At 42.8% G+C, this 27762-nt stretch overlaps 1 protein-coding gene and 1 long non-coding RNA gene across 2 annotated transcripts; one reads left to right on the top strand and one right to left on the bottom strand.

The window, feature by feature from the left end:
* Positions 1 to 2873: 2873 nt before the first annotated feature.
* GFI1 (growth factor independent 1 transcriptional repressor) lies at positions 2874 to 27762 on the bottom strand. Its single transcript, XM_078646328.1, has 6 exons — positions 27471 to 27762; positions 23988 to 24143; positions 17022 to 17485; positions 13467 to 13604; positions 11154 to 11319; positions 2874 to 5031 (listed from the first exon to the last, which is right to left on the bottom strand). Exons 1-6 carry the CDS (start codon positions 27583 to 27585, stop codon positions 4853 to 4855), a joined length of 1218 nt encoding a protein of 405 aa, XP_078502454.1. The 5' UTR covers positions 27586 to 27762; the 3' UTR covers positions 2874 to 4852.
* Positions 4935 to 12549, top strand: LOC144756696 (uncharacterized). Its single transcript, XR_013595273.1, has 3 exons — positions 4935 to 5057; positions 10409 to 10516; positions 12186 to 12549. It is a non-coding gene; the product is annotated as an uncharacterized LOC144756696 (long non-coding RNA).

Below are 27762 nucleotides of genomic sequence, written 5' to 3' on the forward strand. Positions count from 1 at the left end.
AAAAAAGCTGCTGACGCGGAATCTCACAATCTCAGTAGCCCTGCTTATGAGGTATAACAATTCAAACATAATTGGGCTGCGGTGGGCCTCTCAGACCTTCAGGCCCTGGAACAGCACCTCCTGTACTAATGATAGTGCTCTTGTTTCTGCAGTTTTTCCTTTCTTGGGACCCATATTCACTGAGTCCATCTTACTAGCATAATCTATTTTGGACTGAAACGAGAATGGCGCCTCATGTGCAATGTTGTCAATGTTATTTAGATAGGGTGACCACCAGATGTCTTGGATTTCTGGGCGAGTCCTGGTTTTTCACCATCTGCACAGTCAATTAAAATTTGACAAAACAAAACTACGTTAACCCCATAAAGAAATAGCCAATTCTGCATACATGTATCAAACTACACCAAAGCTATCAGCTAATTAAAAAGGTCTATTCAATGGAACAAACACCTAAACTGCAATTTCTGAATCACTGTCTTCAACTCTATATTATATTTAAGTTTATCACAACATCTGTTCTCTGCTACAAATTTCAGGCCTCTTTTAGCTTGTCATGTCAGGGTGCCTTTATCAATTATTAACTTGTATAATTATATTGCTTCATATTACTTGTTCACTGTAGAAATGTTTTCTTAAAAACATCATTTTAAAAATTCGCACAACAAAGCAACCTCGCACAGTATTATTGTATGTCCCCAAATAAGCAACTTTACGAGGACCATGGAAGAAATTTCAGTTGAAAAGTTGCAAATAGTTTCTACTGATTCAGTTGCCAGAATTGGAGTCTATGGACAGACAATGAACTACTAGGAACAAAATGTCCGTTTTATTTCAATTGCATGCTGGAACTGGTCACTGGGTGTCAGGTTGTGTCTCTTAGTTTCAGTTGATGTTTTATTTCAGAGAAACGGGATCCTTTGCATTTTTCCTCTAGATAAAACTAGTTCAGGCTATTAAATCCTGCATACAATAACAGAACTCTCTATAAAACATTTATAACTGTTAAACTAGAATTGATAATTGGGGCACAAAAAGCTGCCAATTTTCCATTTTTGCTGATTACATAAATGCAAAGAGAAATGTATGTTTCCCAGTCTGCATTTGTTTTGAAAAGCAGAAAAATAAAAAAAAGTGCCTCTTTTGAATTAATTCCTTGCTGTCAGTTGTGACTGAAAGTAGCGCCTGTCTATCTGTGCAGATAGACAGCATGGAGAGCTAAATAAGCGCTAACATTTCCTTCCATGGGCTTGGATGCGACTATGAATTTATATGATGATGCTGACGTTTTCAGGGGAGTGTATTATGTTATTGACGGCTGCATATAGTTCTAAAACGCCACAGACAAACAAGTCTGAGTCTTCAATTACTGTTAATGAAATTTGAAAATATATTAGTTGCAACTTCATTTTTTCAAATAACAGGCAGTAAAATACGCATAAAATGAGCGAAAATACGCACGAATGATTACAAAATATTGAAAATAAACAAACCAGAGGAGGTTCCCGTACAAGCTGGCCTGAAACATTTACGCTATATTTCCGTTCTTGTTGGTTCACAGTAACGTGACTGGCTCCAAGACAAGTTATTTGTCCGTTACGACCTGTGCTCTCGCGCACCCGCCCCCCGCCCCGAGGGAAGATGTACCTGTCGGTGGCGCCCCGGTACCCGTGGTGCAGACTGGCGGGGGCACGTGGCCTTCCAGAGAGGGTGAGTGTGTCGGGGGCAGCTGTGAACCGAGAGCAGACCCCCGCACCAATGACGTCACTCGGCGTGCTCCAACAACACACCCCTTGATTAGCAACCGGATGTGCAAAGGTGACGGACGGCAACAAATACAGCCAAAGCGGAACTCTAGCACCGCCCCTCAAAGCACGTGCTTCCGGGGGGTTTTACAGGGGCTCAGGTGGGACATTATTATCGCAGTATATTGTTAGCAGCGAAAGCAAAACTAATATAACAATATGAACAATAATAATAATTAATAATAACTGCATATTCTTGTTGTTATTATATTGATAACCCTAATAATATTGTATGGCAAAAAAGCAACAACTATTGGCACATTTTTAGAGTTCACTTAACATACTTACTTACTGGTAGCAGATCTATGCTAAATCACGCTGGTCAACAAGGCAGTGACTTTTGGAATTATTTCGTAAGAAAGAAACAGTCGGTAATTGTTCGTTGCCTCCAGAAGTGTTTAAATAACGTATCATATTTTATTTGCTTTGTTTATATTATTGTATTTTATTTCTGACTTGTATGTTAAAACTTACGTTTGTTACATGTTACCGCTACGTGTAAACATTCCGGAACTAACTTTTTACATGGTTCCTGTATGTATGTGTGCATAGGAACCGCCCAGTAAATCTATACTTATTTTAATGAAAAGCAATGTTTTCGAAATATTTCGATTTAACAGAAGGACCGCGTACCCGGTTTGGACAGATAGACAATGTAAACCACACATAAACTCTCAGGATTCTCACTAATAATTAAACTACCAACAATAATAAAAAAACAGAATAATAAATATTTCACCGTTATTATTCTTTACGTAATAGTGAAATAGCTAAATTAAATAAGCGATGTATCTCCCACAAGCCGTTTTCTTTAGCTAAGTTCAATAAAATGTTGCATCTATATGCCATGATTACAGTTAATAAACTAGACTTTCTAAATGCTTCGTAAAGGGCATTTGTATAGCCCTACCATTTTCATGGACCCCTAGCGCTTTCGGAATCTGGGCACCACTCGCGGCCCGGGGGCATATTCGCCACATACAACATACCACATGTAAAGTAAAGGTCAATATGTTGGTTAGTTTCCATATATTTCGGCGTTCTATAAATAACACACAAATCACTGCAAAATACAGTTCAGCAATACTTTAATTTAAAACACAATTCAAATAAATATATTAACAGCAATAGGCAAGTTACACTCCATAAAGTCTACATGAAAGTTTATTTACAAGCCGTTTAAACCACGGTTTATTTCCCCTCGAAGGGTAAGGACACTTCAGGCGATGCTAAGAAGTCCCAGCTCTGAGGCCGCCAACCTACAGGGCTGAGCTCAGGACGAAAACAGACGAGGGCAAACAAATCAGCGCTTCTGGGGCCTTCCTGGTGATGCAGCCCTGCAGGGCCGACAGGGGTCGTTGTTTGGAGTTGAGGTCTACGGGAAGAAAAGGACTACATGGAAACGAAGATCAATGTCACTTAATATTGTGGGTGCATCATTAAGGCACTCGTAGTATTTTATGGCGTGTGAGGAGCACGCACAACCAACGCACAGGACATTCATCCCGGTTATTATAACCCAAAGAAAGAGGTGACAGAGGACCTCAGGAAGCAAATATTTTATGTCATTTTAAAGCAAAACAAAGTTATCAAGGGCCAACGTTAGGTGGTGATACCAAGGAAATAGCAGAACTGGTGAAGAAACGTGATGGTGTATGAGAAGAAAAATGTAGACAGTATGCTGTTTAGTAAGAACTACAACTTCATAAGGTGCAAACACTTTCCACAATGCTCCCAAATGACCTTATTTAGAGAGACCAGCTCTCTTAACTCCAATGTTCACTCCAAACATGGACAGTTTCCCGTGGGCATTCAGTCACAGTCATTTCATTGGGAAGGGAGTTGGCCAGCGTTCATTCCTCCTGTTAGAGCAGTGCTTTTACAGCTTTAACTGGATAGAAGCTACGATTCCCCCAAGTCAATCAGATCAGGGCCGTAACAAGGCTTCCGTGAGCATAAAGCAGCCGAGTAACGTGGACAACCTGCCACTTGATTGTGTAATTAAAAACCGCCACAGTAGGGGTCCACCCCGAACCCCCATCCCACGCCCCGATCACACACAAACACCCAGGCGCCACTACATCTGTTGCACTAATGATAGCTGTGTCCCCGAGACAAATTTGTATCACACGACCACTGTAAATACACAATAAAGATACGCTCACGGCCTTCAGACACACTTGTGCACTGAGATTTCAGCTCATGACCTCGGAGTTGAATCCCTTCAGTACATTCAACAGTGAACTGAGCCACCGGATCCAGGATTGTCTATTTAAAACTCAATTCTGCCTTACTGACTATAAAATCAAAGTGCAGTAACACAAATTAGCTGTGGCTACACTTGCTAGCAGTTTATGTAACTTGAGCTATGTTATGCCTTTTTGTATCTTTAGCTATGCTATGTCTTTTTTGTATAATGCAACATTCACCAGTTTCTTTGCCTCTCACCACTGTGGCCCATTTGGTGAACATAAACGGTGCACCATCATCTTTTTCTTTAACACCAAGATGACATACACGTTTTCAGGATTATGAGGCACGCTGTTATTTTACAGCATTCTTTATAACTCCAATATATGTTTATAAGTCCAGTATCTATTTTACAGTATTCTGTATAAATCCAATATCTGTGGTGTGCCTACAAAGACAGTTTATATTATAGGCTGACCCACACAGGTTCGATTCAGCATTTCACTCGTTTTGGTACGACTGGGCCAGTGGTGATGGTGAGGCAATATTTCCAGGAATCGCAGAAAGACGGTTCCACCCTCGCAGTATTAGTTCAAAATGATGTGGTCTGGAATATTCTGCCTGTTCCATAATCCCCTTGTCAGCTCCTGGTGACAGCTACTGGCGGCCATCTTGGATGAGTGGGAAGCTGGTGACGTCATGACGGAGGTTAGCTGAAGGTGCGTCAGGTCAGGAAGGACGGGTTGGCGGCGCTGCTAAGAGCAAGGCCTCTTCTGCTCAACCCTACCGCGTGGTCAGTCCTCTCGCCCCCTAGACTGTCTTTTTGTGTCAGGGCTACAGGCTGGAGTGTTCCCAACTGCTCACTTGATTCCGTGCTGCGTTTCCCGGTGCCTGCGGAGGTCCACCTTCCTCTGAAAGCCCTTCCCGCACAGGTCGCAGCCGAAGGGCTTGAAGCCCGTGTGTTTGCGGCTGTGCGTGATGAGGTTGGAGCTCTGGCTGAAGGCCTTGCCGCAAACCTGGCACTTGTGCGGCTTCTCACCTGCAGGGAGTAGAGAAGAAAAAAAGGTCACGTATTTCTGTGTAACTTGAACATTTCTGAAGCCACGTGCATGAGGCTAACTTTATAGTACATTACGAACAAAAAGTCTAGTAATTATGGTGATGGTTAGATTGTTGCATATTTACTGCCACACGCATCCTGCCGTTTTCTGTGATATTAGAAGAATTCTTCATAATAGCAGACTAGAGGAATTCTCCATAATAGCACACTATAAGGTGAACCTATATGGAATGTTTACTCATGTTTCGGATATTCACAGATAAGGTATTTTTATCTTTGAATCAGGGCCTTAGCGAGGGGTGCAATGAGTTCGAATGCCACCAAGGAAAATGAACCCAACTGCCCCTATTTAGGTATAAAAGACTGCCATTACGCTACAGTCGGTCCCTCACACTGCTTGTTATTAAGCGGTGTATGGCTGATGACCCCACCATGTTAACTGCCTCAGGCTCAATGGCCTTCTCCGATTAAGTCAACCAATATTCCTTGATGCCCATTGCCCACCTGAAGCAGTCAGTGAAAAGAGAACACTCTCCCCAGCACAAACATCTCTCCACTGACAGCTCGTATGAGCACTGTTAGATCTGGGGTGAAATCTTCGGAGAGGTCTGTAGAGAGACAGGAAAAATGGCACCCAACAGTGGGAGTGGACAGCATTGGCCTTAGGAAGGACAAACAAGATAGACCTATAGGTTGTTGTAATTCATTATTTACATACAGAAAAGGCCAACACTGATTAAAACCACACAAAATATGGATTCCCATAGAGATTCTCATGTGTATTCCTTGCTGTAAGCATTAATTGCTACAACAGCATAAAACACAATACGATTACTGTATCATACGTACATTTATTTATTTAGAGTTTTATATAGCGCGAACAAGACCCTTTCGGGTGACAGAGCGCTTTACAAGAATAGTAATAGAAGGTATGTTACAAAACAATAGGCAGTTTGCCAAAGTACAATATAAGACACACAGGCAAATGATGAGAAAGCAAACATATAAATAAACCAGCATGGATAGAGTCCACCTAGTGATAGAACAGTTGATAGATTTGCAGGAACGAGCGAGAGAAATGACTTGTATCACTGTTGTATGTGCAAGGGTGTGGCAAAAAGCAGCAAGGCACAAGCAGGACAGAGTCATTCATGGGGAGAGGGATGATTGTCCTCAGTTTAAAATGAATTTGTTTGCAAATAGAGTTTTTACTTCTTTCCTCAAGATGGATGTGGAAGAGTTGCATCTGATCTCAGGCTGGAGAGAGTTCCAGATTTTTGGGGCAATTCCTGAGAAGGAACAGTTGTACATTTTGTTTTGTACAGGGAGTGGGCACGAGGTTACAAGCCCAGCACCGCAACCAGCGAGCAACCGATGGAATAGCATGGAGACAAAGGCCACTACATCAGGATTGTCCGCAAATCAACCTTGATTTGACTGTGGGGAGAATCAGCTTTCCAGTATAATCAGGAAAAATGAATCAAATAATGGAGGCTTTAGTCTCCTAATTTCCACACGGACACACAGACCAAACAACCAGAAATAAATGTAAAATACTTAAATAAATCCTTAGAAACCCATTGGTGTTAAAGGCATAACATAACATACATGGTGTGGTGGATGGGCAAAACAATTCAGGCGGGCAGGAATTTAGACGCAAAGAGACCAGTCTTGTGCCATGTGGCTTTAACAAAATTAGGGCCTCCTATCTGCACTACCCAGAAAGGTCAGTTCTTGTAGTTAGACTGTCTCCGTGTGCTAAATAAAGCCTGCACAAAGTGTTGGCAAATGAGCTAATAAAACAGGTGAGGATTAAACCTTAACTTTCAGCAGCCAATATCCCTTCCCTACCCTTTGCATGAAGATATGCCACCTGTTTACTTGAATGACATACATGGTTGTCAGAACCATGAGTTGAACTGTATTTCGTACAATAAACAGTACCCTTTGGGTCCTCTTCAATTATGCTTAGCTTTCCAAGAACACCTGACAATATTTAATATATTCTAACATGTTTTACACTCTATGGGTAATTACATTCATATAAAATCAGATCTCATCTATTTTAAATTCTGGATGAAATTTGGCAATATACATTAGCAAAGTCTATGTCTTTATCTTTAATATAGGCTTGCAGACACATTGGCTTTGCCAGTAATTGCTTTGCTATCATTTTTAGTAGGCATACCGAAAAACATTTAAAAATGTCTGCTGGTTCGGACCTACGCATGCACGCTCACAAGTGCCATCTCTTTCAACTCTTAATGGATTTTACCATATGTACAATACACATTTTTAAGCTCGAACCGTGAAAATCTGGAGCTCAGCAAACCTTCAGTCAGGGCATATGTAATGTTACAATCGGTATAGGTTATGGAACCATACCTTCTGTCCTTAACTAGTGCTCACAACAGATTTTTAATCACACATTTCACCACATTTTAGCATCCCCGGTGTTTTTTTCCCCCCTCACCAGATCACTGAGGTCCCTGTGGCTGCGATCTTAGGGTCCAATTCACAGAATTAACTTAAGACAAAATCTTAAACTTACTACTTTTGGTATTCATAGAATGCACTTACTACTTTTGGTATTCACAGAATGGATTTACGACTACTAACTTTACGTCCGCCCTCGGGCCGAAGATTCCGGCCCGTAGGTGGGACTTCTGGCCCGGAGGTGGGACTTCCAGCCCGGAGGTGGGACTTCCAGCCCGGAGGTAGGGATTCCGGCCTGGAGGTGGAGATTTAGTCATGGCCCAAATCTCCACCTCCGGGCCGGAAGTCCTAACTACGGGCCGGAATCTCCGGGCCGGAATCTCTGGCCCGAGTGCAGACGTAAAGTTAGTAGTCGCAAATCCATTCTGTGAATACCAAAAGTAGTAAGTGCATTCTGTGAATACCAAAAGTAGTACGTGCATTCTGTGAATACCAAAAGTAGTAAGTTTAGGATTTTGTCTTGAGTTCTGTGAATCGGGCCCACTGATCTCCTCAGGACACATTACATTTTATCCTATTGTGTAAATAAATCCTTTGACTCTCTGTGCAGTGTTAAGTTTCTTGTGGGTCGCCTATAAATCCAGATTATCCAGAGTGGATTGATTAAGTGATGTAGCTTTTATCTGTGTGTACTGTTTTTTTTTAATTTTACTGTATTCCTTTTGTTTTTAGATGAATTGTGTGCTTATTTATTACATGACGTATTGTTTCTTATATGGCTGCTTTGCATCCGAATAAAGACATTTATATATATTACCATAAAACAGTCAAAGATGACTACTTTTGTATGTACTTGTTTGCACATGGAGAGGTGTGGCTCACTGGTTAGAGGCGGCAGACCTGTAAGCAGAGAATGGCCCGGGACCAGGGTTCAATTCCCGACGCGGCAGGGTCTTGGACCAGGGTCAACGGACTCGATAATTCTCGCCTCGGTGCCTACTCTAACCAGGGATCACACTCGGCAACTCTGGGCATTAGCTTGCCTCATCTCTACAACGGCCCCCCACAGACGTCGGGGATGCCTGGCTCCACCCTGGAGATACCCAGAAAGGGATCATCTCACAGGGAAAACCAGGACGGGTTCCCCAGCGGTCTACAGCGCCAGGACACTCGGGTAGAGTAACAGTGCGCTTTACAAGTATCCCACATTTACATTTAAGGCCATCCTTGGATGGTTTTTGCAATACAGTATTCAAAAATGGCCAATCGTGTGCAAGTATGTGCACTTGAATATAAACACTCTGCTTGCTGGCCATCTTTAAATGGTTTTTAGGAAGAAAAATAACCATTTAAAATGGTTACTGTCTAATATTGACTTTACCATTGCAATTATGCAGGCATTGGAACAGCTAGTATTGATGCGTGGGAGTAGTATGGGCTGGTGGGCAGCATTGAGGGGGAGCTTACAAGAAGCAGGGAGAAAGAAAGTTGGGGAAAGGATCAGACAAGTAGGTAGTGGAAGGCTGTGAAGTGGAAAAAGGGAGAGTGCGTAAAGAACACAGAAGTAGTAATCGGGACGAGAGAGGGAAAGGCAGGAGAGAAAATAGTGCCTCATGCACTGGAAAGCAGTGAATTTATAGGAGGTGTAAGGCAACAAAACAGCTGATAGAATATGGTAAGAGAGATAGTTGCCTATTAGCTGATCTAAGGTGAGATTGACTGTGTTGGAAGAGAACAAACACAAAAAGCCAATGGTTTGAGGTGGGTTGACATAAAGCCCAGTCTAAGTAAATATTAAAGTATGAGATATGATAGCTCTGTCGACTATAGATAGCTTCCTCTTTCTCAATGTGAAACCGAATAGTTCTTCGTTACCTTTTACTCACTATCATTATGTTTTAGATTCAGTGTATATCATTTTGCTAGGTGGTTCAAATATTAATGTACTAAAATAAACTGCTCAGTTGTATAAAAAAGAAAGCCATGTTCCTTTTTGCGGGAGGATTGACAATACAATTGCAATCAAAAGTGATGTGCTGTAAAGGTTTTGCTTGCTATTTCAGGGGTTATCCAAATTTAACTTTCCGACTCATTTACATGCTGAAATCTGCCACCCAAAACCCATATTTTACGTTTACACATATATTTGAGATTGATGGTAATTAATAGTAGGACCTGTTATGCTTTGACATTGAGGGATTGGAGCACCTTATATTATAGGAGATAAAGTACCTCCAACCCTGTAAATAACCAAGCCATAAGCTCGAATTTCCATGGGCTTTTTTAAGTTACTAAGCTTACATTCTAATGACTATGTGATCAGGAAACTCGATTTTGTACGGTTCTTTATCTCACGTATAGAGAGCAAATTCTTAGTTGCATAGTATGTAATATCAGTGATCAAAGAAATGAAACCTATATTTTCATATGTTAATAGAAATCCAATGTATACACCTATACAAGCTTAATCTGTAATTCACATGACATCCCAGGTTCTGAATTTTATTTGTTGCTTGAACACACATTGAAGTTTGCTCTTTTATTTAGAGCATTGAAACTTGAGAACAGTAGGCTTGTTTCTACTATTTTACCTGAAGTGCTCTGGTTGAGAATCTATCTGTAGAAACTCAATGCGCATTTCGGAACAAATATGTACACTGGGTGCTGATCACAGCACAAGCCTTCTGTTTGAATCAAAGTGCACTTCTGTAAGATGCATGTGATGCTTAGTTCAGTAGGATAAAGGCTTGTTTTGGTTCATCTGCTGAGTCAAGACAACAATATCATAGCATCTCCCCAAATCATCCTTTGGAAACACCCGCCCGAATAAAGACGAGGTAGATCACTGTAGAACAGATAACGCTGGTATTCAACAGATGTTGGCAATGGAATCACACTCAAACATGCCTTCTATCAACAGGTATCATTCAGCATCCAGTTTTAACATCGTGTACGTTGCGATGATGGGCATGCAGCAGTGCTACGTGCGCAGCAGAAGTAGAACTCTAGGTATCCCTGACAAATGAAGGTACATTTATTTCATAAAATGTAAATCTCATCTTTTGCGAGATAGCATATTGAAACATAACAATGTGTTAATGGTATGTTATACTATATTATGTTCTGTACATTATACAACACATACCTATATTTGTTCAACCACTTGCGCTTTCATAATCTGGCAACCTTTTGCTCATATGGGATACTCATTGACTGAGTCAAAGTGGTCATTTCACTGTGTATCTGGCTGTGTTTTATAATGTTTAAGGGTGTGTCATACTGGATAACAGGCAGCAAGTTTGAACAGGATAGTGCATTTATTTAGTGAACTATTATTTTGGATAGTGGTCGGATAGATCCTGAATGAATTTGCATGGAGGATTAGTGTATGATAATTTATGACTTAATCATAATTTTATTAATGCTCTCTGTGAATGATTACCATTACTGTATAATGATTATTTTTGGTTCATTAATCATGAGTTACTCCATTTTAGAAAAGGGTAGATCAGAAATAGTGATGGTGATAACCATGTGGTAAGATAGAAGGAGATAGAGCATTTTAAATTATTGACAACACATTATTACTTATTCAGGCAGCAATTTCGAAGGTTAAGTTTCCACACTAAGTTTCATTCTCTAATGGGATCACTTAAGAGTCTCACCTGTGTGAATAAAAGTGTGTTTCTTCATGTCAGATTTCTGGTGGAACCTCTTTCCGCAGTATTGACATGGGTATGGTCTGGTGTCAGAGTGGATGAGCAGGTGAGTGGAAAGGGTTGAAGAACGCTTAAAGCTCTTGCCACAAATCTTGCAATCAAAACTTCTTTCCTGCCAAGGAAAATATAAAGAAAAATGATTGGAGCATTTAAACAAATATTAGTGTCACACGTTGGTTAGGAAGAACAAGTTAAGCAGAATACCAATTCAAGGGGAGATCGCAGAAACAAACTCCCATTGCGGTATGATCAATTTCAAGTGTTCTGCAATATTTAATCCAAATATTGGCATGCATTGGATTGCTTCACCCTTGGTCACAATTTCTATTATTAGGGAAGACATACAGCTCTTGAATAACTTTTCTCATTGAAACACCTTTTAAATGGCATTAAGAGATCATGCTCCATTGACTTCAGTCTCTCTCTATGACCCTGAGCCTTTTGATAACACCTGCTAACGATACCCAACAGGCAGTATGGCATACCAAGCTCGCAGTCACAATCAACACTGTTGTCAATGGCCGTGGAATGGGTACCATATAGTTTTACTTTGTTAGTTGGTAGAGACTTTCAGCTATAAGGACAGATGTTTTGGGGCAAATATTCAAATAAAACATATTCCTCTTCACATATTATTAGTAAGATCCAATTATTAAAGAAATGCATATCTGTTCTGGCTGCATACTATGTATGCGAGTATGAGTTGCAACCATAAACGTTCATAGAGTAGTAGATTTTTCGTTGCCTTCTTAAAGCTTAAGATTCCTAAAGCACGTGGAACATCCATTTTTACCTGGGAATCACTGGCCCATTTCTGGGTATGAACTTGCCTACACTGTAGGGGTGGGTGTGTGTCTACCTAGGAAGCTTCAACTAGTGCAGAATTCATCAGCTTACATGAGTCTTACTTTTCACATTACGCAGATGCCGATTTCTCTTATGCAATATGTACTCATTACAAGTGGTTTTCCTCTTCAGTTTCAGGTTGGCTTTGCTCGTCTTCAAAGCTCCATGGAGCACTGGCTTTCTAGGTGCAGTATTCAGTGGTGCATCAGAGGTCTACTAAATACAGTCTGACCTCCTCATAAAGGGAGTGCTTGTCTAGACCAAGAGTTCCCATCGAACACCGTCAGTACACGCATTTTGTGTGCAGTGCTGGAATTGTGAAAATCTACCCTACTAGATGTGAGATGAACAGTCTTGCAATATTCTTGTTTATTTGAAAGCTCTATTTTTAAGTTATTTATTCCACTGAATGTTGTGATGTTTAAGCATGCAAATACATGGGTGTGGGTCTTTTTTTTAAACAAAAATGAATGAGGAGGATGCTTGTAAGCATTGTGTGTACATTTACCTAGAAATAAACTATATTTTGTTCATGGCAGAAAGGTGGATGACAAAATATTGACTGATCCCCAAACTACGTCTTTGTTCGATTGCTAACTTGGTATGTTGTAGCACTGGGGTTCCATTGGAACTGTTTTACTCACTTTTATTTTACTAGGATTGTGTAATGCATCTAATTCCAAGCAGCAGTGATTTTTTTTTTTAAAGAAGAGAAGCATAAAACCTGGTCAAATGGAATTTTCTGTACTGAATTTTTTTCGTGCATTCATTTTTTTTCAAAGGGTTTACTGAAACACCTTTGTATGATTCAAAATTTATGTTGCCTGTACTATGTTTTGCTAAGTGCTGTGTGCAGATCGTTAACAATGAATTAAAAATATTCATTAAAAAAACACAAGTGAAGTAAACCTTGATGGCAGACAGTAGAACCAAAAGGCAAGCCAAAGAATGCACCTAGTCAATCAACGAGTGCAAATTGTTAACGTTTTGAACCATACATTTTATTTCTAGGGGCTTCATCAGGACGGAACCACTCAATTTTAGTCAACTGGCTTGACAATGCCATGAGAAATATATACTTGATTTAGAAAAATAAATACATCTAAATCGTAATAGGATTGCACAGCTTTGTTAGCAGGCAACATATATCAAGGATCCACCACTTTCTACACATGCTGTTGTCATATATATATACATATATATTTTTAGCAAACTTTAAGCTTGCAGTTTTAAATCAAGATTGTTAAAAACCAGTGGAAAGTTGCTGTGTCTGCAATGTTAAATCTGTTACCCCTGAGATTGTGGTTAAATCACAACATTCACCTCCTGTTGACCATGCCTTTTCAGACCTGGCAAGGCGTCTGCAGTTGCAGTACACTGTAATCTGAGCAGATGTTGAATGAAAGCATTTACCTGGGAGTGAACGGCTTTGTGTTGCTCCAGGCTCACTGCATGTCCAAAGGTTTTTCCACAAATCTCACACGCAAAGGGCCTTGTACCACTGTGGGATCTGCGCACATGCACTTCAAGTCCATGGGGAGTGGAGAACACCTGAGGGGCAGAGGAAAGTTCTGAGTTGTTTGCATGAAGAAAGGCAGAATACTACTTTATTTAACAGCAAATATAAAAAGGTAGTCATAATAATCGGCGGATTAACAGCTAAAAATTGCGAAGCTGCCACTATACATATAGCATTCATGTTGTAGCTCTACATATGAAACATGGATTTTAAATCGAATATGAAAATTCTGTGGACCTGGTTCACAAACTGTTATGACTGCCAGTTCAACATGCTCATTTTGGGAGCTTCCACAAAATTGAAACTTTGTACGGTCCTCAAAACTTTTGCAAGTATTTTAGGACTTCGTAAACACTTGTAAATGTAGACCAAAAAAACAGTTAGCTTAAGAGTGTTTCTAGAGATTGTAAAGTGGAAGGGATCATCCCAATTTGCAGTGAGGTGTAAGGAAAATTCGTTTTCCTTGTGGAGAAAGAGGAAATCGTTTATATTGAAAATCCACTGTTATCTCTAACCCTCAGCAGGCACATGTTTGACGGGAGAAAATCTGCCTGTAATGAGGACATCTGGCAGAGGCATAACTTATAAAGTTTTGTGAATGAGAACAACGTAGCAAATCTAAGTCATAGGTAGGCTCCTTTCTGCTCACTTAGATTTACAACTGTCGTTCTGATTCTCACCCTTGTTTGTTTTCAGTTTTTAACAATCTCAATCAAACATTTTTCTTCCTTTTTTCTTTTATTAATATCATGTTTGTGTCCAGACATTAAAGCGATCCTAACCTTTGAACAAGACATGCAATTTTTGTTTCACTTCTATTAGAAAGTTACATAGTATTACAGTGGCTTTGGTGTGAAGTATTGTTTTACTGTTCAGATGCTAGGCCAGGTAGTGAACTTTTACTTTAGCTTTGCAGAAAAGGTTTTAGGGACTAAAGTTCCAAGATACAGAATTGCTGTTGGCTGACCCTTCAGAAAGCTCCTGCTCAAATCACCCTAGCACAAGAACAAATACTCATCTGTCTGTATTGGCACCAAAGCCAGGAAATGTGACTCAGACCCACCACTCGGTCTTTGCATGGGCATATTTTATTTAATAGCTCCTACCTCTGCCTATTGCCTCCATTCCTCAGCCGTCAATGTTCTGGAAGTCAACCCGGTCCAAGCTACTTTCTATCTCACCGTTCTGGTATCACAATGTAAGCAAGTTTCCCAACTATGAAGCAGAGTCAAATGGCACCCGACTCCAGCACTGCCTAGAGTTTGCAGACATAATCTGTCGGCATCATGTTGGTCCACTCCGCTGCTGCTGGCACTGAAAAACTGTTTGTGGGTCATGGTGACGTGGGACTGAGGTCATGTGTTTGCTTGCTTATCTCTGGGGCTGGGGAATGGTGCAAAGAGTAAGACTCTACTCCCCCAAGCAAAGCTCCGCCCTTATTCCCCTCTACCTCAGCTCTCAGAGGCCTCCTGCTGCATGAGACAACGCCTTACCATACATAACCTTAGCTGCTGAAGTCTCCTTTGGAATTGAAATAGAAATCATTGGCTCAGGGAGGATATCTGATTTTATTTGCAAACATTTTAAATGAGGTTCCCATTCATGAGCTGCAAAATTTTGCGGCCATGGATCACTGTGCCTTGTTGTGTCGTGATCTGATGAAACAGCTGGACAAAGCACTTACAATGAGCTTTTGGAACCTCACCTTGGCTAAAGAAGATGCAACATCGATTCTAAGATTGTATTGACCTCTGGAGCTATTCGATAATATTCATTTTGGGAGTGTTAGGATTTCTTTAATGTTTAAATCAGTAGTTATCCACGCTCATATCACTTTTGGATGCTACAGAGAGAGAGTTTTGATGAGCAGTTGGAGCGACAGCAAGTCACAAGTACCTTGAATTGGGGGAGATGTTTCAGTATTGAAAATGTGGGAAGATATTTCCTACCCAGTTTCCCAAACTATAAGTGCAGGAACTATGCATGATATGGACTCTCATCAATTCCCTCCTCCACTTTCCCAAACTCACATCAGTCTTGAACGTGTATGGGTGTTGCGAGACAGGGCAATCAGTGTGATAGCGGGTCTGAACACTGTGCTCAGATGTCAACAGGACCTAAAAGAGACCTTGGAGTGCATGGTAATAGAGGTTGTCTACTTTGGAAGGGGAAACTACAGGATTCATGTGATGCACACCTCTTACAGAGATGGCACACAGGATCATCAGGCCTATTGTGTGATATCAATCCAGGATGGCTGCCCTGATTTTCAGTAAAGTCCACATCTCTGGCTTTTTCTCTCTCTTGGTAACTACCTCCAGTAGGTCACCTTTTTATTTCAGGCTTGTTCATTCCCCTATTTTTAATATTTATGTAATAATTAGAAATTATGCAAATCCCCCTTAAATGTGTGTGAGTATGAGGGACTGAAAAAATAAAGTTTGATCAAAATAATGAGTGATGACAGCCCGGCTCTAACACTTACTCCAACCTTGCTGCCCAGGCCATGTCAAACTCTGCTGGTCAGCAGTAGACATTCAGAGCTGCTAGGCTAGGAATACTGCTAGTGATAGCAGAAATAAAACGTATCCACTGGATTCAAAACAATCCACCTCATGTTGTATCTGTTCGGTTCACTTTCATGTCTGACGCACTATCCACAAAGGTGTTACGAAATGACAGCTGTTTGCCTATGGATAACTATCGGGTTTTGCCAGTAGCTTTGTCAGTTTCTGTATTTGTTACTTATCCTCTGTACCCCAAATATCCTACAGTATACACAAACTGAAAGATCTTAAAACTTTCACAAGATGTAGTTGTAAGTATGTCCGTTTTTTAGGAAAATACACGACAGGGCTACTGCTCACATAAAAATAATTCAGATGTAAGGATCTCAGTAAACATGATCTGTATCCTTCCTTTACATTTTATATGAACTCAGTTGATAGCAGTATTACTTTTTTTGCAACACAGAGGTCCCATACATTTGTCTATATGAAACCAAACTCGTGTACGATGCAATGCGATGGGCATTTGTATAGTGCATTTCTACCATTTGTGTAATGCCTTGAACCGGTTTTGAAATCTAGGTTTCCTTTATGGTTCTCGGATTCGCTTTGACCAGACTCAAGATATTCTATTGATAGAAAATTTAGTCCTGCTTCATTTTATTTACATTGAGGTATTAAGAATAATGGCCAGCTAGGTTGGAGTAATAAACTAATGTATTGGTAAGTGATGGATTTTTTTCAGTGGTTGGTTGGTGCTCACCAGAATTGCACGTGGATTATAATTTCCGAGTGGAACTTCTTGTTTGGTGAAAACTTTGCCCATTTGCTACCCATTCACATACTATACCTCTCTGACCGATCTTGTATCACAATTTTCACACAGCATTGCATTATGGGTGTTAGAGGACACACACCTGGGTGTTTTGTACTCCGACTTACCTTGCTGCACTTGATGCACTTGTAGGTTCCATTGTTGAGAAGTAGGCGCGTACACAGCATCTCTGACTCCATCTTAATGGTGCAGTTCTTATCTTGCATGTGGAGACCATGTTCCTGGTACAGTGCAGAGCGCTCACTGTACAGCGCAGGAGCAGAGCCAAAGTCGCTGTACAGTGCTAGGCTGGGGCTGTGCTCCCTGCCGAAGAGGATGGGCTCTGCTCCTTGTTCTCTGTTGTACATCGCAGTCTCTGGTTCATGTTCCCTGCTGTAAAGCGCTGTCCCTCGTTCCCTGTCATAGGTTTCGGGGCCTCGGTCCCTGCAGAGCCCAAGTGCAGCGCTGTGCACCATGGGCCGGCCTTGCGACACCAGCTGCCGGAGTTCTGAACCTATCAGGCTGCTCCAGTAGGGCTTGAAGGACAGTGGGTGGGTGATGTTCTCATCCACACAAACAGATTTCTCAGAATCTGCAACACAAGAAAAAGGAATATGGTTAGTTTTCTTCACAACACAGATATTTGTCAAATAGAGTTGGCCTCCATGGGAGAAGATATTCCACCAAATACGGTTTTCAATGCTGCTAAAAGAGGCTCAAATTATCCCACGTCCAGTGAGAGATGTTAAGCTACTCTCATCTGTGTATCCTTCTAGCACCACGACACCAGGCCCCAGGTGATGAGGGACACCTTCAGCCAGTTGTGGCATCTTTAGTCCTGCGCACTGCAGGTACGTGGCACATATGAGGGTTGCATTTTTTTTAAACAAATGTTTATTAGGCATTTGGTCACTTGGACTTTCGCATACAAAAGTTCAATGATATAATTAGTACCAACAATGCAAAGTGAATGTGACAAACTTAAAAACCTGTTTTTCTATCTCAGAAAACTAATTTCTGATAAATTGTGGGGAATGTGAATGGTGTGTGGTGGGAATCCGTCCAGCTCGCCACCTAAACATTCACAAAATTGAATTTTGTGCGACCTCTTTGCTGGATTGACCAATGGCAAAGGAGTATTCAGACATATCTTTTAGTCCCTTTTTCTGGAAAAAAAGAAAAAAGCAGAGGAAAATAAAGGGGATTAGTGGCAGTACAGATAGACAATGCCGTATGCACTTTTGTTTATCATGGCTGTATTTTTTCATCTACAAGGCTTTTAAGGGGTTTTCATCTATATATCTCAGTTGGTATTGATGTGCTTCCCAGGAGTGGGTTGTGTTATGTTATGTTTTGGACAGGACCATCCACTAATAACTTTTTAACAGATGCTTAACAAATGGTAAATTTCCCTTTTCTAATTTTTCACACATGGCTGAGAAAAGTGGCAGTAATATCTGTGAGCCCTTGAAACTAGTTCCCCATGAGGCTGCCTGGCCAGTTCTCTAGATGGCATCGGCGAAGTTGCATGGCTAATTCTATAAATGGGCCTAACCTTAGTATTTTCCTGAGGAAAATCGTCCTACTCTTTGTATGCCGTTTGCAGTCGAGGAAAATGTGGGTAAAGTTTTCCCTTGACTTTCTATCACAACAACATTCTGCATGCCAACCCAACTTCTATTATTATCTTTGTTTACGAGTATGCAGCAATTTCACACATGCCAGAGCAATTGTGGGTTCAAGTTCCTTACTTAAAGGGACAGTGATCCTTCTTGATGGCTTTAGCATGTGGTTTAATTAACTCCTAAACACACAAAGTGGGAGAGGTAATGACAACTGAGCAAATATTCAGAGGGTTCAGATCCCACAGCGAGTAGGATGACTGATGACAGAAAAAGTAGTTCTTTAACATTGATGCTGTTGTAAATTCTTTTTATTCCATATTTAAAACACAGCAGCCAATGCGTTTCACCCTTGGGGGCTTCTTCAGGGCAAAATAAGGGGTCCACACAGTTCATGGAGGGGCTGGGGAGATATTTCCAGAAGTTGTTCCAGGGCAGTCCACACTAGTTTAAATAATTATTTATGACATAGAACCTGAACAATATTAACTCATATAGATTAATGAGGGTGTTTTCTACTTTCAAACATAATTTGTTCCCATCTATAGGATCAAACATTGCTAAAACAGGTGCATGTGTGGGTTTGTTTTTTTGCTTTATATATTTCGACGTCAGATGTTTTAGAGTGAAGGTCTGAGCTGTTTTGGAGAGAGCAGGTCAAACTTCCTCTTGGTGAGCAGTCAACATATAAAATCAAGAGGCCTTTGTCCCCTACTCATCTCTTCAAGAGTATGTGGGTCACTATCTTGGCTCCCACATCAATCAGTCTAAAGGAACTGTGTGGTTTCTGGTATCGAGTCTTGCTCTTGTTTAGCCAGGCCTTAGGGAAAGTCCAGGATTCCAGACAGTGGTGGTAAAGCGTCTGTAAACCCTTGACACACCATTATGGGAAGAACGTGAATAGCTTGTTCACCAGGAGGCTGGGCACCTGGTTCTTTTTCATTTTCATAGGCTTCCTCAATTTGCTTAATCGAAAAGCAACTTTTGATGTCATTTATGTTCTATGTTATTGCCTGGCATAGTCCTCTGTTGAGGGTCATGTGGTAAGTGTAAAAGGATCCCCGCAAGGAGAACGTGTTTATGAGAAACACACACAGAACTTATAAAGATTTTTAAACAATAACTCAAAAGTGATCTGATATTGTTATTTATTCAACAATACTACACTTAAATCAATCAAGTATGTCAATCGACTTAGTGAATTAGTAAATAGCCCCAAGGCAGGGGAAGAGGGAAAGGAAAAGAGAAGTGCTCAAATAGCGGTGTAGAATAGAAACAGAGTACAAAAAATCGAGACAGTGACAATAAATTATATAAATCACACTTGAAATCAGTCCTATTTAACAAAGGCCTACACAGTTGCGGCATCTGTCATGTCATTAATAACATAGGGACATTTCAACGAACACAACCATAGCTTGAAATGATCAGGGAATTGTGCCGGGGTCCCAATTCAACAGAGAAGGTCGTCGACGTTTCGACCCCTATTCGTAGGCTATATTAGGTCCTTAAACCGGGGTCTTCATCAGGACGGGTACAGGGGAGGGGATGGGGCAATCTTATCTGCGAAATTCAAAGACCAAGTCAAATTAGTGCACTCATGGGAGCTAGGTAGCTTCATTAATTCAAGCAAAACACTTTGATTATACTAAGAATAAACTATGGAGTCCGGGCCACAAGACAGCCTCTAAGACGTGGAAAAATGAGATAAAGCGAGCGAAACATCATGCTTAAACTCACTGATATGAATCATACCCAAATAGAGGTCAATCAACCAAATGTAACTCAAAACAAAATTACAATAGACTTACTTCAACCTAAAAAATATGACGCCACCATCGGTCATATACATTTGCCAAAGCCCTTTCCGTCATGCCCAATGCCGGAAAGGGCTTTGGCAAATGTATATGACCGATGGTTTTATTACACACATAACATATGTGTTTATATATTATTTTTTTAACAGTGATTTAAATCTGAAGCTGAATGATTTCCAGTTCTACACCATATTAGCACAAACTACAAGTGGATTGGTCTTTTAGTAGCGAATGTAAGTCATTTGTTTAACTTAAAGACACCTATGTGTATGTGTAGTGCCCCCTGCTGGGGATGTCCAGTAATATTGTCACATCTTATTCCATAGCTGGTGCGCTGCTTGAGCCGCTAGTCATAATTGGGACATTAGTCGCCTGGACGCTCCATACTACTCCATTGGTGGCGTCATATTTTTTAGGTTGAAGTAAGTCTATTGTAATTTTGTTTTGAGTTACATTTGGTTGATTGACCTCTATTTGGGTATGATTCATATCAGTGAGTTTAAGCATGATGTTTCGCTCGCTTTATCTCATTTTTCCACGTCTTAGAGGCTGTCTTGTGGCCCGGACTCCATAGTTTATTCTTAGTATAATCAAAGTGTTTTGCTTGAATTAATGAAGCTACCTAGCTCCCATGAGTGCACTAATTTGACTTGGTCTTTGAATTTCGCAGATAAGATTGCCCCATCCCCTCCCCTGTACCCGTCCTGATGAAGACCCCGGTTTAAGGACCTAATATAGCCTACGAATAGGGGTCGAAACGTCGACGACCTTCTCTGTTGAATTGGGACCCCGGCACAATTCCCTGATCATTTCAAGCTATGGTTGTGTTCGTTGAAATGTCCCTATGTTATTAATGACATGACAGATGCCGCAACTGTGTAGGCCTTTGTTAAATAGGACTGATTTCAAGTGTGATTTATATAATTTATTGTCACTGTCTCGATTTTTTGTACTCTGTTTCTATTCTACACCGCTATTTGAGCACTTCTCTTTTCCTTTCCCTCTTCCCCTGCCTTGGGGCTATTTACTAATTCACTAAGTCGATTGACATACTTGATTGATTTAAGTGTAGTATTGTTGAATAAATAACAATATCAGATCACTTTTGAGTTATTGTTTAAAAATCTTTATAAGTTCTGTGTGTGTTTCTCATAAACACGTTCTCCTTGCGGGGATCCTTTTACACTTACCACAGTACACCCAGGTCCCTGCGACTATATGGGTTCAACCCCCTTTTGGTAATGTCCTCTGTTGAGGGTCAGCATCTGCCAGCCGGCGTTTCTGAACTCACTGACCTCTGCCTCTGTGGAGTGAGGCTCTGCCTCTGTGGGGTGAGGATCACCATCACCCAGTCCTAGTTTCTGAACTCACTGACCTCTGCCTCTGTGGGGTGAGGGTCACCATCACCCAGTCCTGGTTTCTGAACTCACTGACCTCTGCCTCTGTGGGGTGAGGGTCACCATCACCCAGCCCTGGTTTCTGAACTCACTGACCTCTGCCTCTGTGGGGTGAGGGTCACCATCACCCAGTCCTAGTTTCTGAACTCACTGACCTCTGCCTCTGTGGGGTGAGGGTCACCATCACCCAGTCCTGGTTTCTGAACTCACTGACCTCTGCCTCTGTGGGGTGAGGGTCACCATCACCCAGCCCTGGTTTCTGAACTCACTGACCTCTGCCTCTGTGGGGTGAGGGTCACCATCACCCAGCCCTGGTTTCTGAACTCACTGACCTCTGCCTCTGTGGGGTGAGGGTCACCATCACCCAGTCCTGGTTTCTGAACTCACTGACCTCTGCCTCTGTGGGGTGAGGGTCACCATCACCCAGTCCTGGTTTCTGAACTCACTGACCTCTGCCTCTGTGGGGTGAGGGTCACCATCACCCAGCCCTGGTTTCTGAACTCACTGACCTCTGCCTCTGTGGGGTGAGGGTCACCATCCCCCAGTCCTGGTTTCTGAACTCACTGACCTCTGCCTCTGTGGGGTGAGGGTCACCATCCCCCAGTCCTGGTTTCTGAACTCACTGACCTCTGCCTCTGTGGGGTGAGGGTCACCATCACCCAGCCCTGGTTTCTGAACTCACTGACCTCTGCCTCTGTGGGGTGAGGGTCACCATCCCCCAGTCCTGGTTTCTGAACTCACTGACCTCTGCCTCTGTGGGGTGAGGGTCACCATCCCCCAGTCCTGGTTTCTGAACACACATCCCAGTGCTTCCTGTCCTTCTCAGGGCAGACCGCCATCACTGCGCTCATCGCAGCACCCCTGCCCTCTTTTGTTCCTATCACCTTCCCTGTCAGTCAGTCAGTCAGAAATCTTTATGCGATAAATCAATATCAAAAAAGGCACGGTACATGAAAAAATACACACATTATACAATGTTAAAAATAAACATCTTTAAATTTAAAAACCGCATATCATAGTTTAATAAAAGACAAAGGAAAAGAATAAAAAAAATTAAGATCATCACTAAATTCATAAAAAGATATGTTCCCTGTGTACATTCCAGTACCTCCTTCCTTACTCTGTCCAGATCACCCTCCCTGCGCGCATGCTTCCGTACTCCCCCACCACCCGTGGACATTTCAGTATTGGCGTCTTTGATAGTGCGGTTGAACTGCAGGAATGAATCAACACTTTCGGTCGGCACAAGCGCCACCTGCTATGTTCACACTCTGTGGTGACCCCTTCCCTCGGCTGTGAAAATCTCAGTAAGATTTGCCCACAAGTGTAGTACAAAGGTGCAGCACGTGCACACACTTTGCATAAGAATGCTGTGTACAGAGAGCAGCAGCCCACTGTGTCCGAACTGGCGCACAACGAGCGGCCTCCTTGTTCACGTGCACGCGTGCACGCGCCGTGGTGTGCCCGTGGCTAGTGAAGAGAAACACACCCTGGCGTTGGCTGCAAACACAGTGCAAATGACGCCGATTCCGTGGGAGTCGTGAGTGCTCGGTGAAATCCGTGCGCGGAGATAAAACCTCACACTCCAAAACGTGCCTGTAGGCTGGCTAGAATAGGTGGGTTTTAAATTGTACCGTGCCATTGCTTTCACACCTGGTCACACTATTTAACAAGCACTCAAAATGGCGTATTTTTGAAGTGTGTTTTTCACTGCAAACGTTGCCATAGTGTACGCATGATTTATATGGTTAGACAACCGATAACAAACTGAATTAAAATAACAAAATAAAAATACTTTTAAAGTAAGTCTCCTGAAAATCGTAGCCATAACGTTAAGTTATTGTATACATGATTTACATTTATAATTTAAGACATGTTGATGAATTATTGATAATTGTGAAGAAAACATTTCCGAATTGTGTAGCTCTGAGGTTGTTGACAAACAGTGGTGTGAGTTCTAGTGATCACTGAACCCCTTTACTGTGCTTTAAAATGCAGACCCCAGACTGCGCCGTGCACCTTGCGCATATAAACCCGTCCGCATCTCCCGCTGCAGGGCCCTTGGTGTGAGGCACAGGAGGAGGCACAGCTTGGGGATACGCCGAGTTCATACGGGTACTGCGCCCGAGTGTTCTGTGTGTACAGAAGGCACTGCGTGTGCCAGTGCCGTGACCAGGCCTGTATGCGGTCTACGCTGTGCAGATTAGACCCGTCCAGCCCCGTCCTCCCGCTACCCACCGGGGCCCACATGAACTTACCTGGGGACACGGAAGGGGAGGGCGGTCTCCAGAAGTCTTCTATGTCCGGGCTTCGGTCGCACACGCTGCCCTCGCAGCTGGGCGGAGACTCGGGGGGCACTGGGGCCGCCTCCCCCGGGGACAGGCTACCCCCATGGGTGGCCGACGGGTGGTTGGCTGTAAGAGAGAGCACGGAGGGCATCAGAATGGCGCAGCGCAGCACCTCACAGTACACTCAGCGCCTCAGCGTAAGTCGCAGCACTACAGCTCGGCATGACGTACACAGCAGGGGACAGTGCAGTGCAGCACTGCAAGTGCCAAGAAATAACAGCGCTTCCAGATCAATGTTTACTTCAACTAGATATAACAATTTAATGTTCTCAACCCTGACGCTTTTGCACTTAAAAACATTTCTTTCAATTTAACATAATCGTTTTTGGCCTGCTTCAGCTCAGGTTCTGAATCATGTTCAACTAATTGTTTATGAAAAATATGCATTGTTCATCTTTAAGTGGACACGTTAAATCAAAGTTACGTTACAGTGCAACAATTGTTTAAAATGCATCCTGTGGTGCTGAACCTGTTTCACAAAAAGTGCTTGTGACAATTTTATTTGCACAACACTAACTTGTCAGTGCCCTTGTAAATGTAAAAATGTAAATGTAAATTGATACTTGTATAGCGCACTACTCACCCGCAAGGGTCTCAAGGCGCTTGTATGAATACCGCTGTGGAACCCATCCTGGCTTTCCCTGTGAGGTGTCCACTCCTGGGCACCCCCAAGGTGGAGGCCAGGCATCCTTAGCGTTGTGGGGGCCGTTGTGGAGATTAAGCAAGCTATTGCCCAGAGTTGCAGAGTGGGACTCCATGATTGGAATAGGCACCAAGGCGAGAATTATCAGGTCCGTGGAATTTTGAGCCCAAGACCTGCCGAGGCGGGGAATTGAACCCTGGTCCCGGGCTAGACCTCTGCATCAGGGTCTGCCGCTCTAACCATTGAGCCACACTTCTCCACTTGCTGCATACCAAGACTGTATCTAGGCTGGAATATAGGCCGTGTTTCCATACTATCGTGAATAGGAAGCTCTTTTCCCCGGATATAATCTTAACCTCATGCCTGCCGCGTTTGGTACAAAACTGCATTAAGTGGCCTCATCAGGGCAAAGGTTCAAGGATCGGACAACTCTGAGACTCTTGTTCAGGGGTCAGCCTAATTTGTAAGTGCCACTTCTGATTTGTTCGAACATAGGGACTCAAATCCGATAGGCAATTCTGATATATCGTATTTAAAGCAGTGATGGACCGTTCGGGAAAAGATTTGAGGGCCGCATTGTCCTGTGCGTCTAGTCTCTGGAACCCCCGAGGACACTCGGGTGTTGCTGGCGCCTTATCATTCGGAGGGCATGCACCTATAGGGATCGAGAGTTTCAATCAGGGAATCAACTCTCAGAACAGGAAATGTATTTGATTTTTATATATTTTTGTCTTGATGAGGTTAATAATTTGAGTTGTGACTGAAACGCGTTGACACTTCAGAGGTGATGATTGGTAAACAAATAATAAGTGATGTAAAAAAGTGAGGTTATTCCTGAAAGTACGGGAAAAGGCGCGAGTCTCAAACATAGATACAGCTTCGTTATGCAATCAAAGACGCTGAAATGTTAGTGTTGTGCAAAGAACGAGTTGCCACAAGGACTTATTGTGAAATAGGCACAAGGACCAACGACTGCATTGTTAGCTACTGTTGTGTCTAAGTACCACTGCTTGACTCTGTACACTTGAAGATGGACAAAAAAGACGAGACTAAAGAATACAAGGTGTTTATGGCTTTCAGTGCCTCGGGCATATCAGTTCATTGAGTATGAGGATAAATTGAAACTGTACTCCCTCCCGTGCATATGCAAAGAGGGAATGGCATTCAGTGGGTTCTTTTAGCTGAAGGAAAAAGACCCTAAGAGCCATTCATCGTTTTTTCGATTGTCAAACTGACGTTCATTTGGATTTACTGGGCCACGCCCCTTATTACTGATAGTACTGCAAGCACAGCACTGCGGACACGGAATTACACAACACAGCGCATACCAATATAGTGCAACACGACAGGGCACAGTGTAGCGCATACCAATGCAGCACAAGACAAGGGCGCGGGACAACACAGCAGGGCACGGTGAAACACAACACGGCACAGTACAACGCAGCAGAGCTCAGTACAACACAGCGGGGAGCAGTACAACACAGCAAGGCACAGTAAGGCGCATCTCCATTTAGCGTACTGTAATGCAGAGCAACGCATTACAGCAACCCACTACGGCAGAATACACCGAAGCACAGCACACCACAAAACATGGCATCAAGGTACCGTGCAGAGCATATTCCATACAGTACCGGTCTTGGGGTGGCCGCCAGCATAAAATAGCACAGTGCGGTACATTGTGGTAGGGTGAAACGGAGCACCCCACAGTACAGCGCCTAGAATGTTAGAGCCAACTCTGGAGGCCTTTTACATTAAAGAAATCTTCAGCAAAAGCCCACGACATGTACACAAACATCTTTAACCGGTGCCACATTGTAAGGTGTAAAAGTTGAACAGGGCGCCCTCCCCGGGCCGCCCTCGGGTGACTCCCCCCCCCCTTTCTAAGCAGATGAACTGCTCAGGAATCCGACTTTAGGGACAGATCTCCGAGCCGGGCACTGACACACAGGACGAGTCCGCCACCCCCGGTGGAAGCCCGGTCAGAGCAGAAATAACCCGCACACCGTACATGTATCCTTTTCTTTATTTTATATATAGCTTATTTCGTTCTTACTTGACATTCCCCGTTTAACTAAACGACCCAGTTGACACCGTAATTCAGAAGAAAGGCATTTGACTCAATAAAAGCTCGCGAAGACTACCCAGTGTTTGTTAAATCTATACATGGATAATGTCGTCTGCGTTTAATAAAGAAAGGTATATACGTGTATTTTTCTCTTTAAATGTGTACTGTATATATGTATATATATATATATATGTGTGTGTGTGTATATATATATATATATCTCGCACGTATACCTTTGGACATTTTTCGCAACCGCACATTTACATTGAAATGAAACGCCATCTATGCGTATAATATTTGAATTGTGTATTTCCACCGCGTATTAGATGCAGTGGCATACTCCCCTAGTAATAGAATGATTCGTTGTATATGATTTAGCTAAATGATGTGTGAAAGGTTGTTTTTAATAGAGCAAGTGAAAGGTCTTCTGCTGGATACGGATTCCAGGACTGCACAGGAGTAATAGCCGCCTCGCTGTGAACGAGGTGTCACCCCAGACCAGGCGGGGAGAGGTTTGCAGAGACACGGGCAGCTCCCGCGCGTGGCGTGAATGCAGTGCCACTGGTCTGGGGTGGCACACTCCTGATGGATGCCCCGGGCTTGGTAGGGCAGAGATGCCTCAATAAGGATCAATGCTCCGGCGATCCGAGGCAGACCCCCCCACCCGGTGCCCCCACCGCCATACCTGCACAGATGTGGGCCAGCACGGAGTCCAGCTGCAGCCCGTAGTCCCGCTCGGGGGAGCGCGGCTGGTGGTAGCTGTGGGCTTTCTTGCTCTTCACCAGGAAGGAGCGGGGCATGGTGCCGGCCGGTGCTGCTGGAGGTGGCTGTCCGCTCTGCCGGTGGCTCTGGCCCTGCTGCCGGCGGTGGTGGTGGCCTCGCTGCCGGGCAGGTGTGGTCGCCTCCGCCGCCTCCTTCACTCTCTGCTTCTGTTTACAGCCGCTGCCCTCCCTCCTGTCACGCAGGCTGCGGTGAAT

This window comes from Lissotriton helveticus, chromosome 1_1 (assembly GCF_964261635.1).
Source record: "Lissotriton helveticus chromosome 1_1, aLisHel1.1, whole genome shotgun sequence".
Lineage (NCBI taxonomy): Eukaryota > Metazoa > Chordata > Amphibia > Caudata > Salamandridae > Lissotriton > Lissotriton helveticus.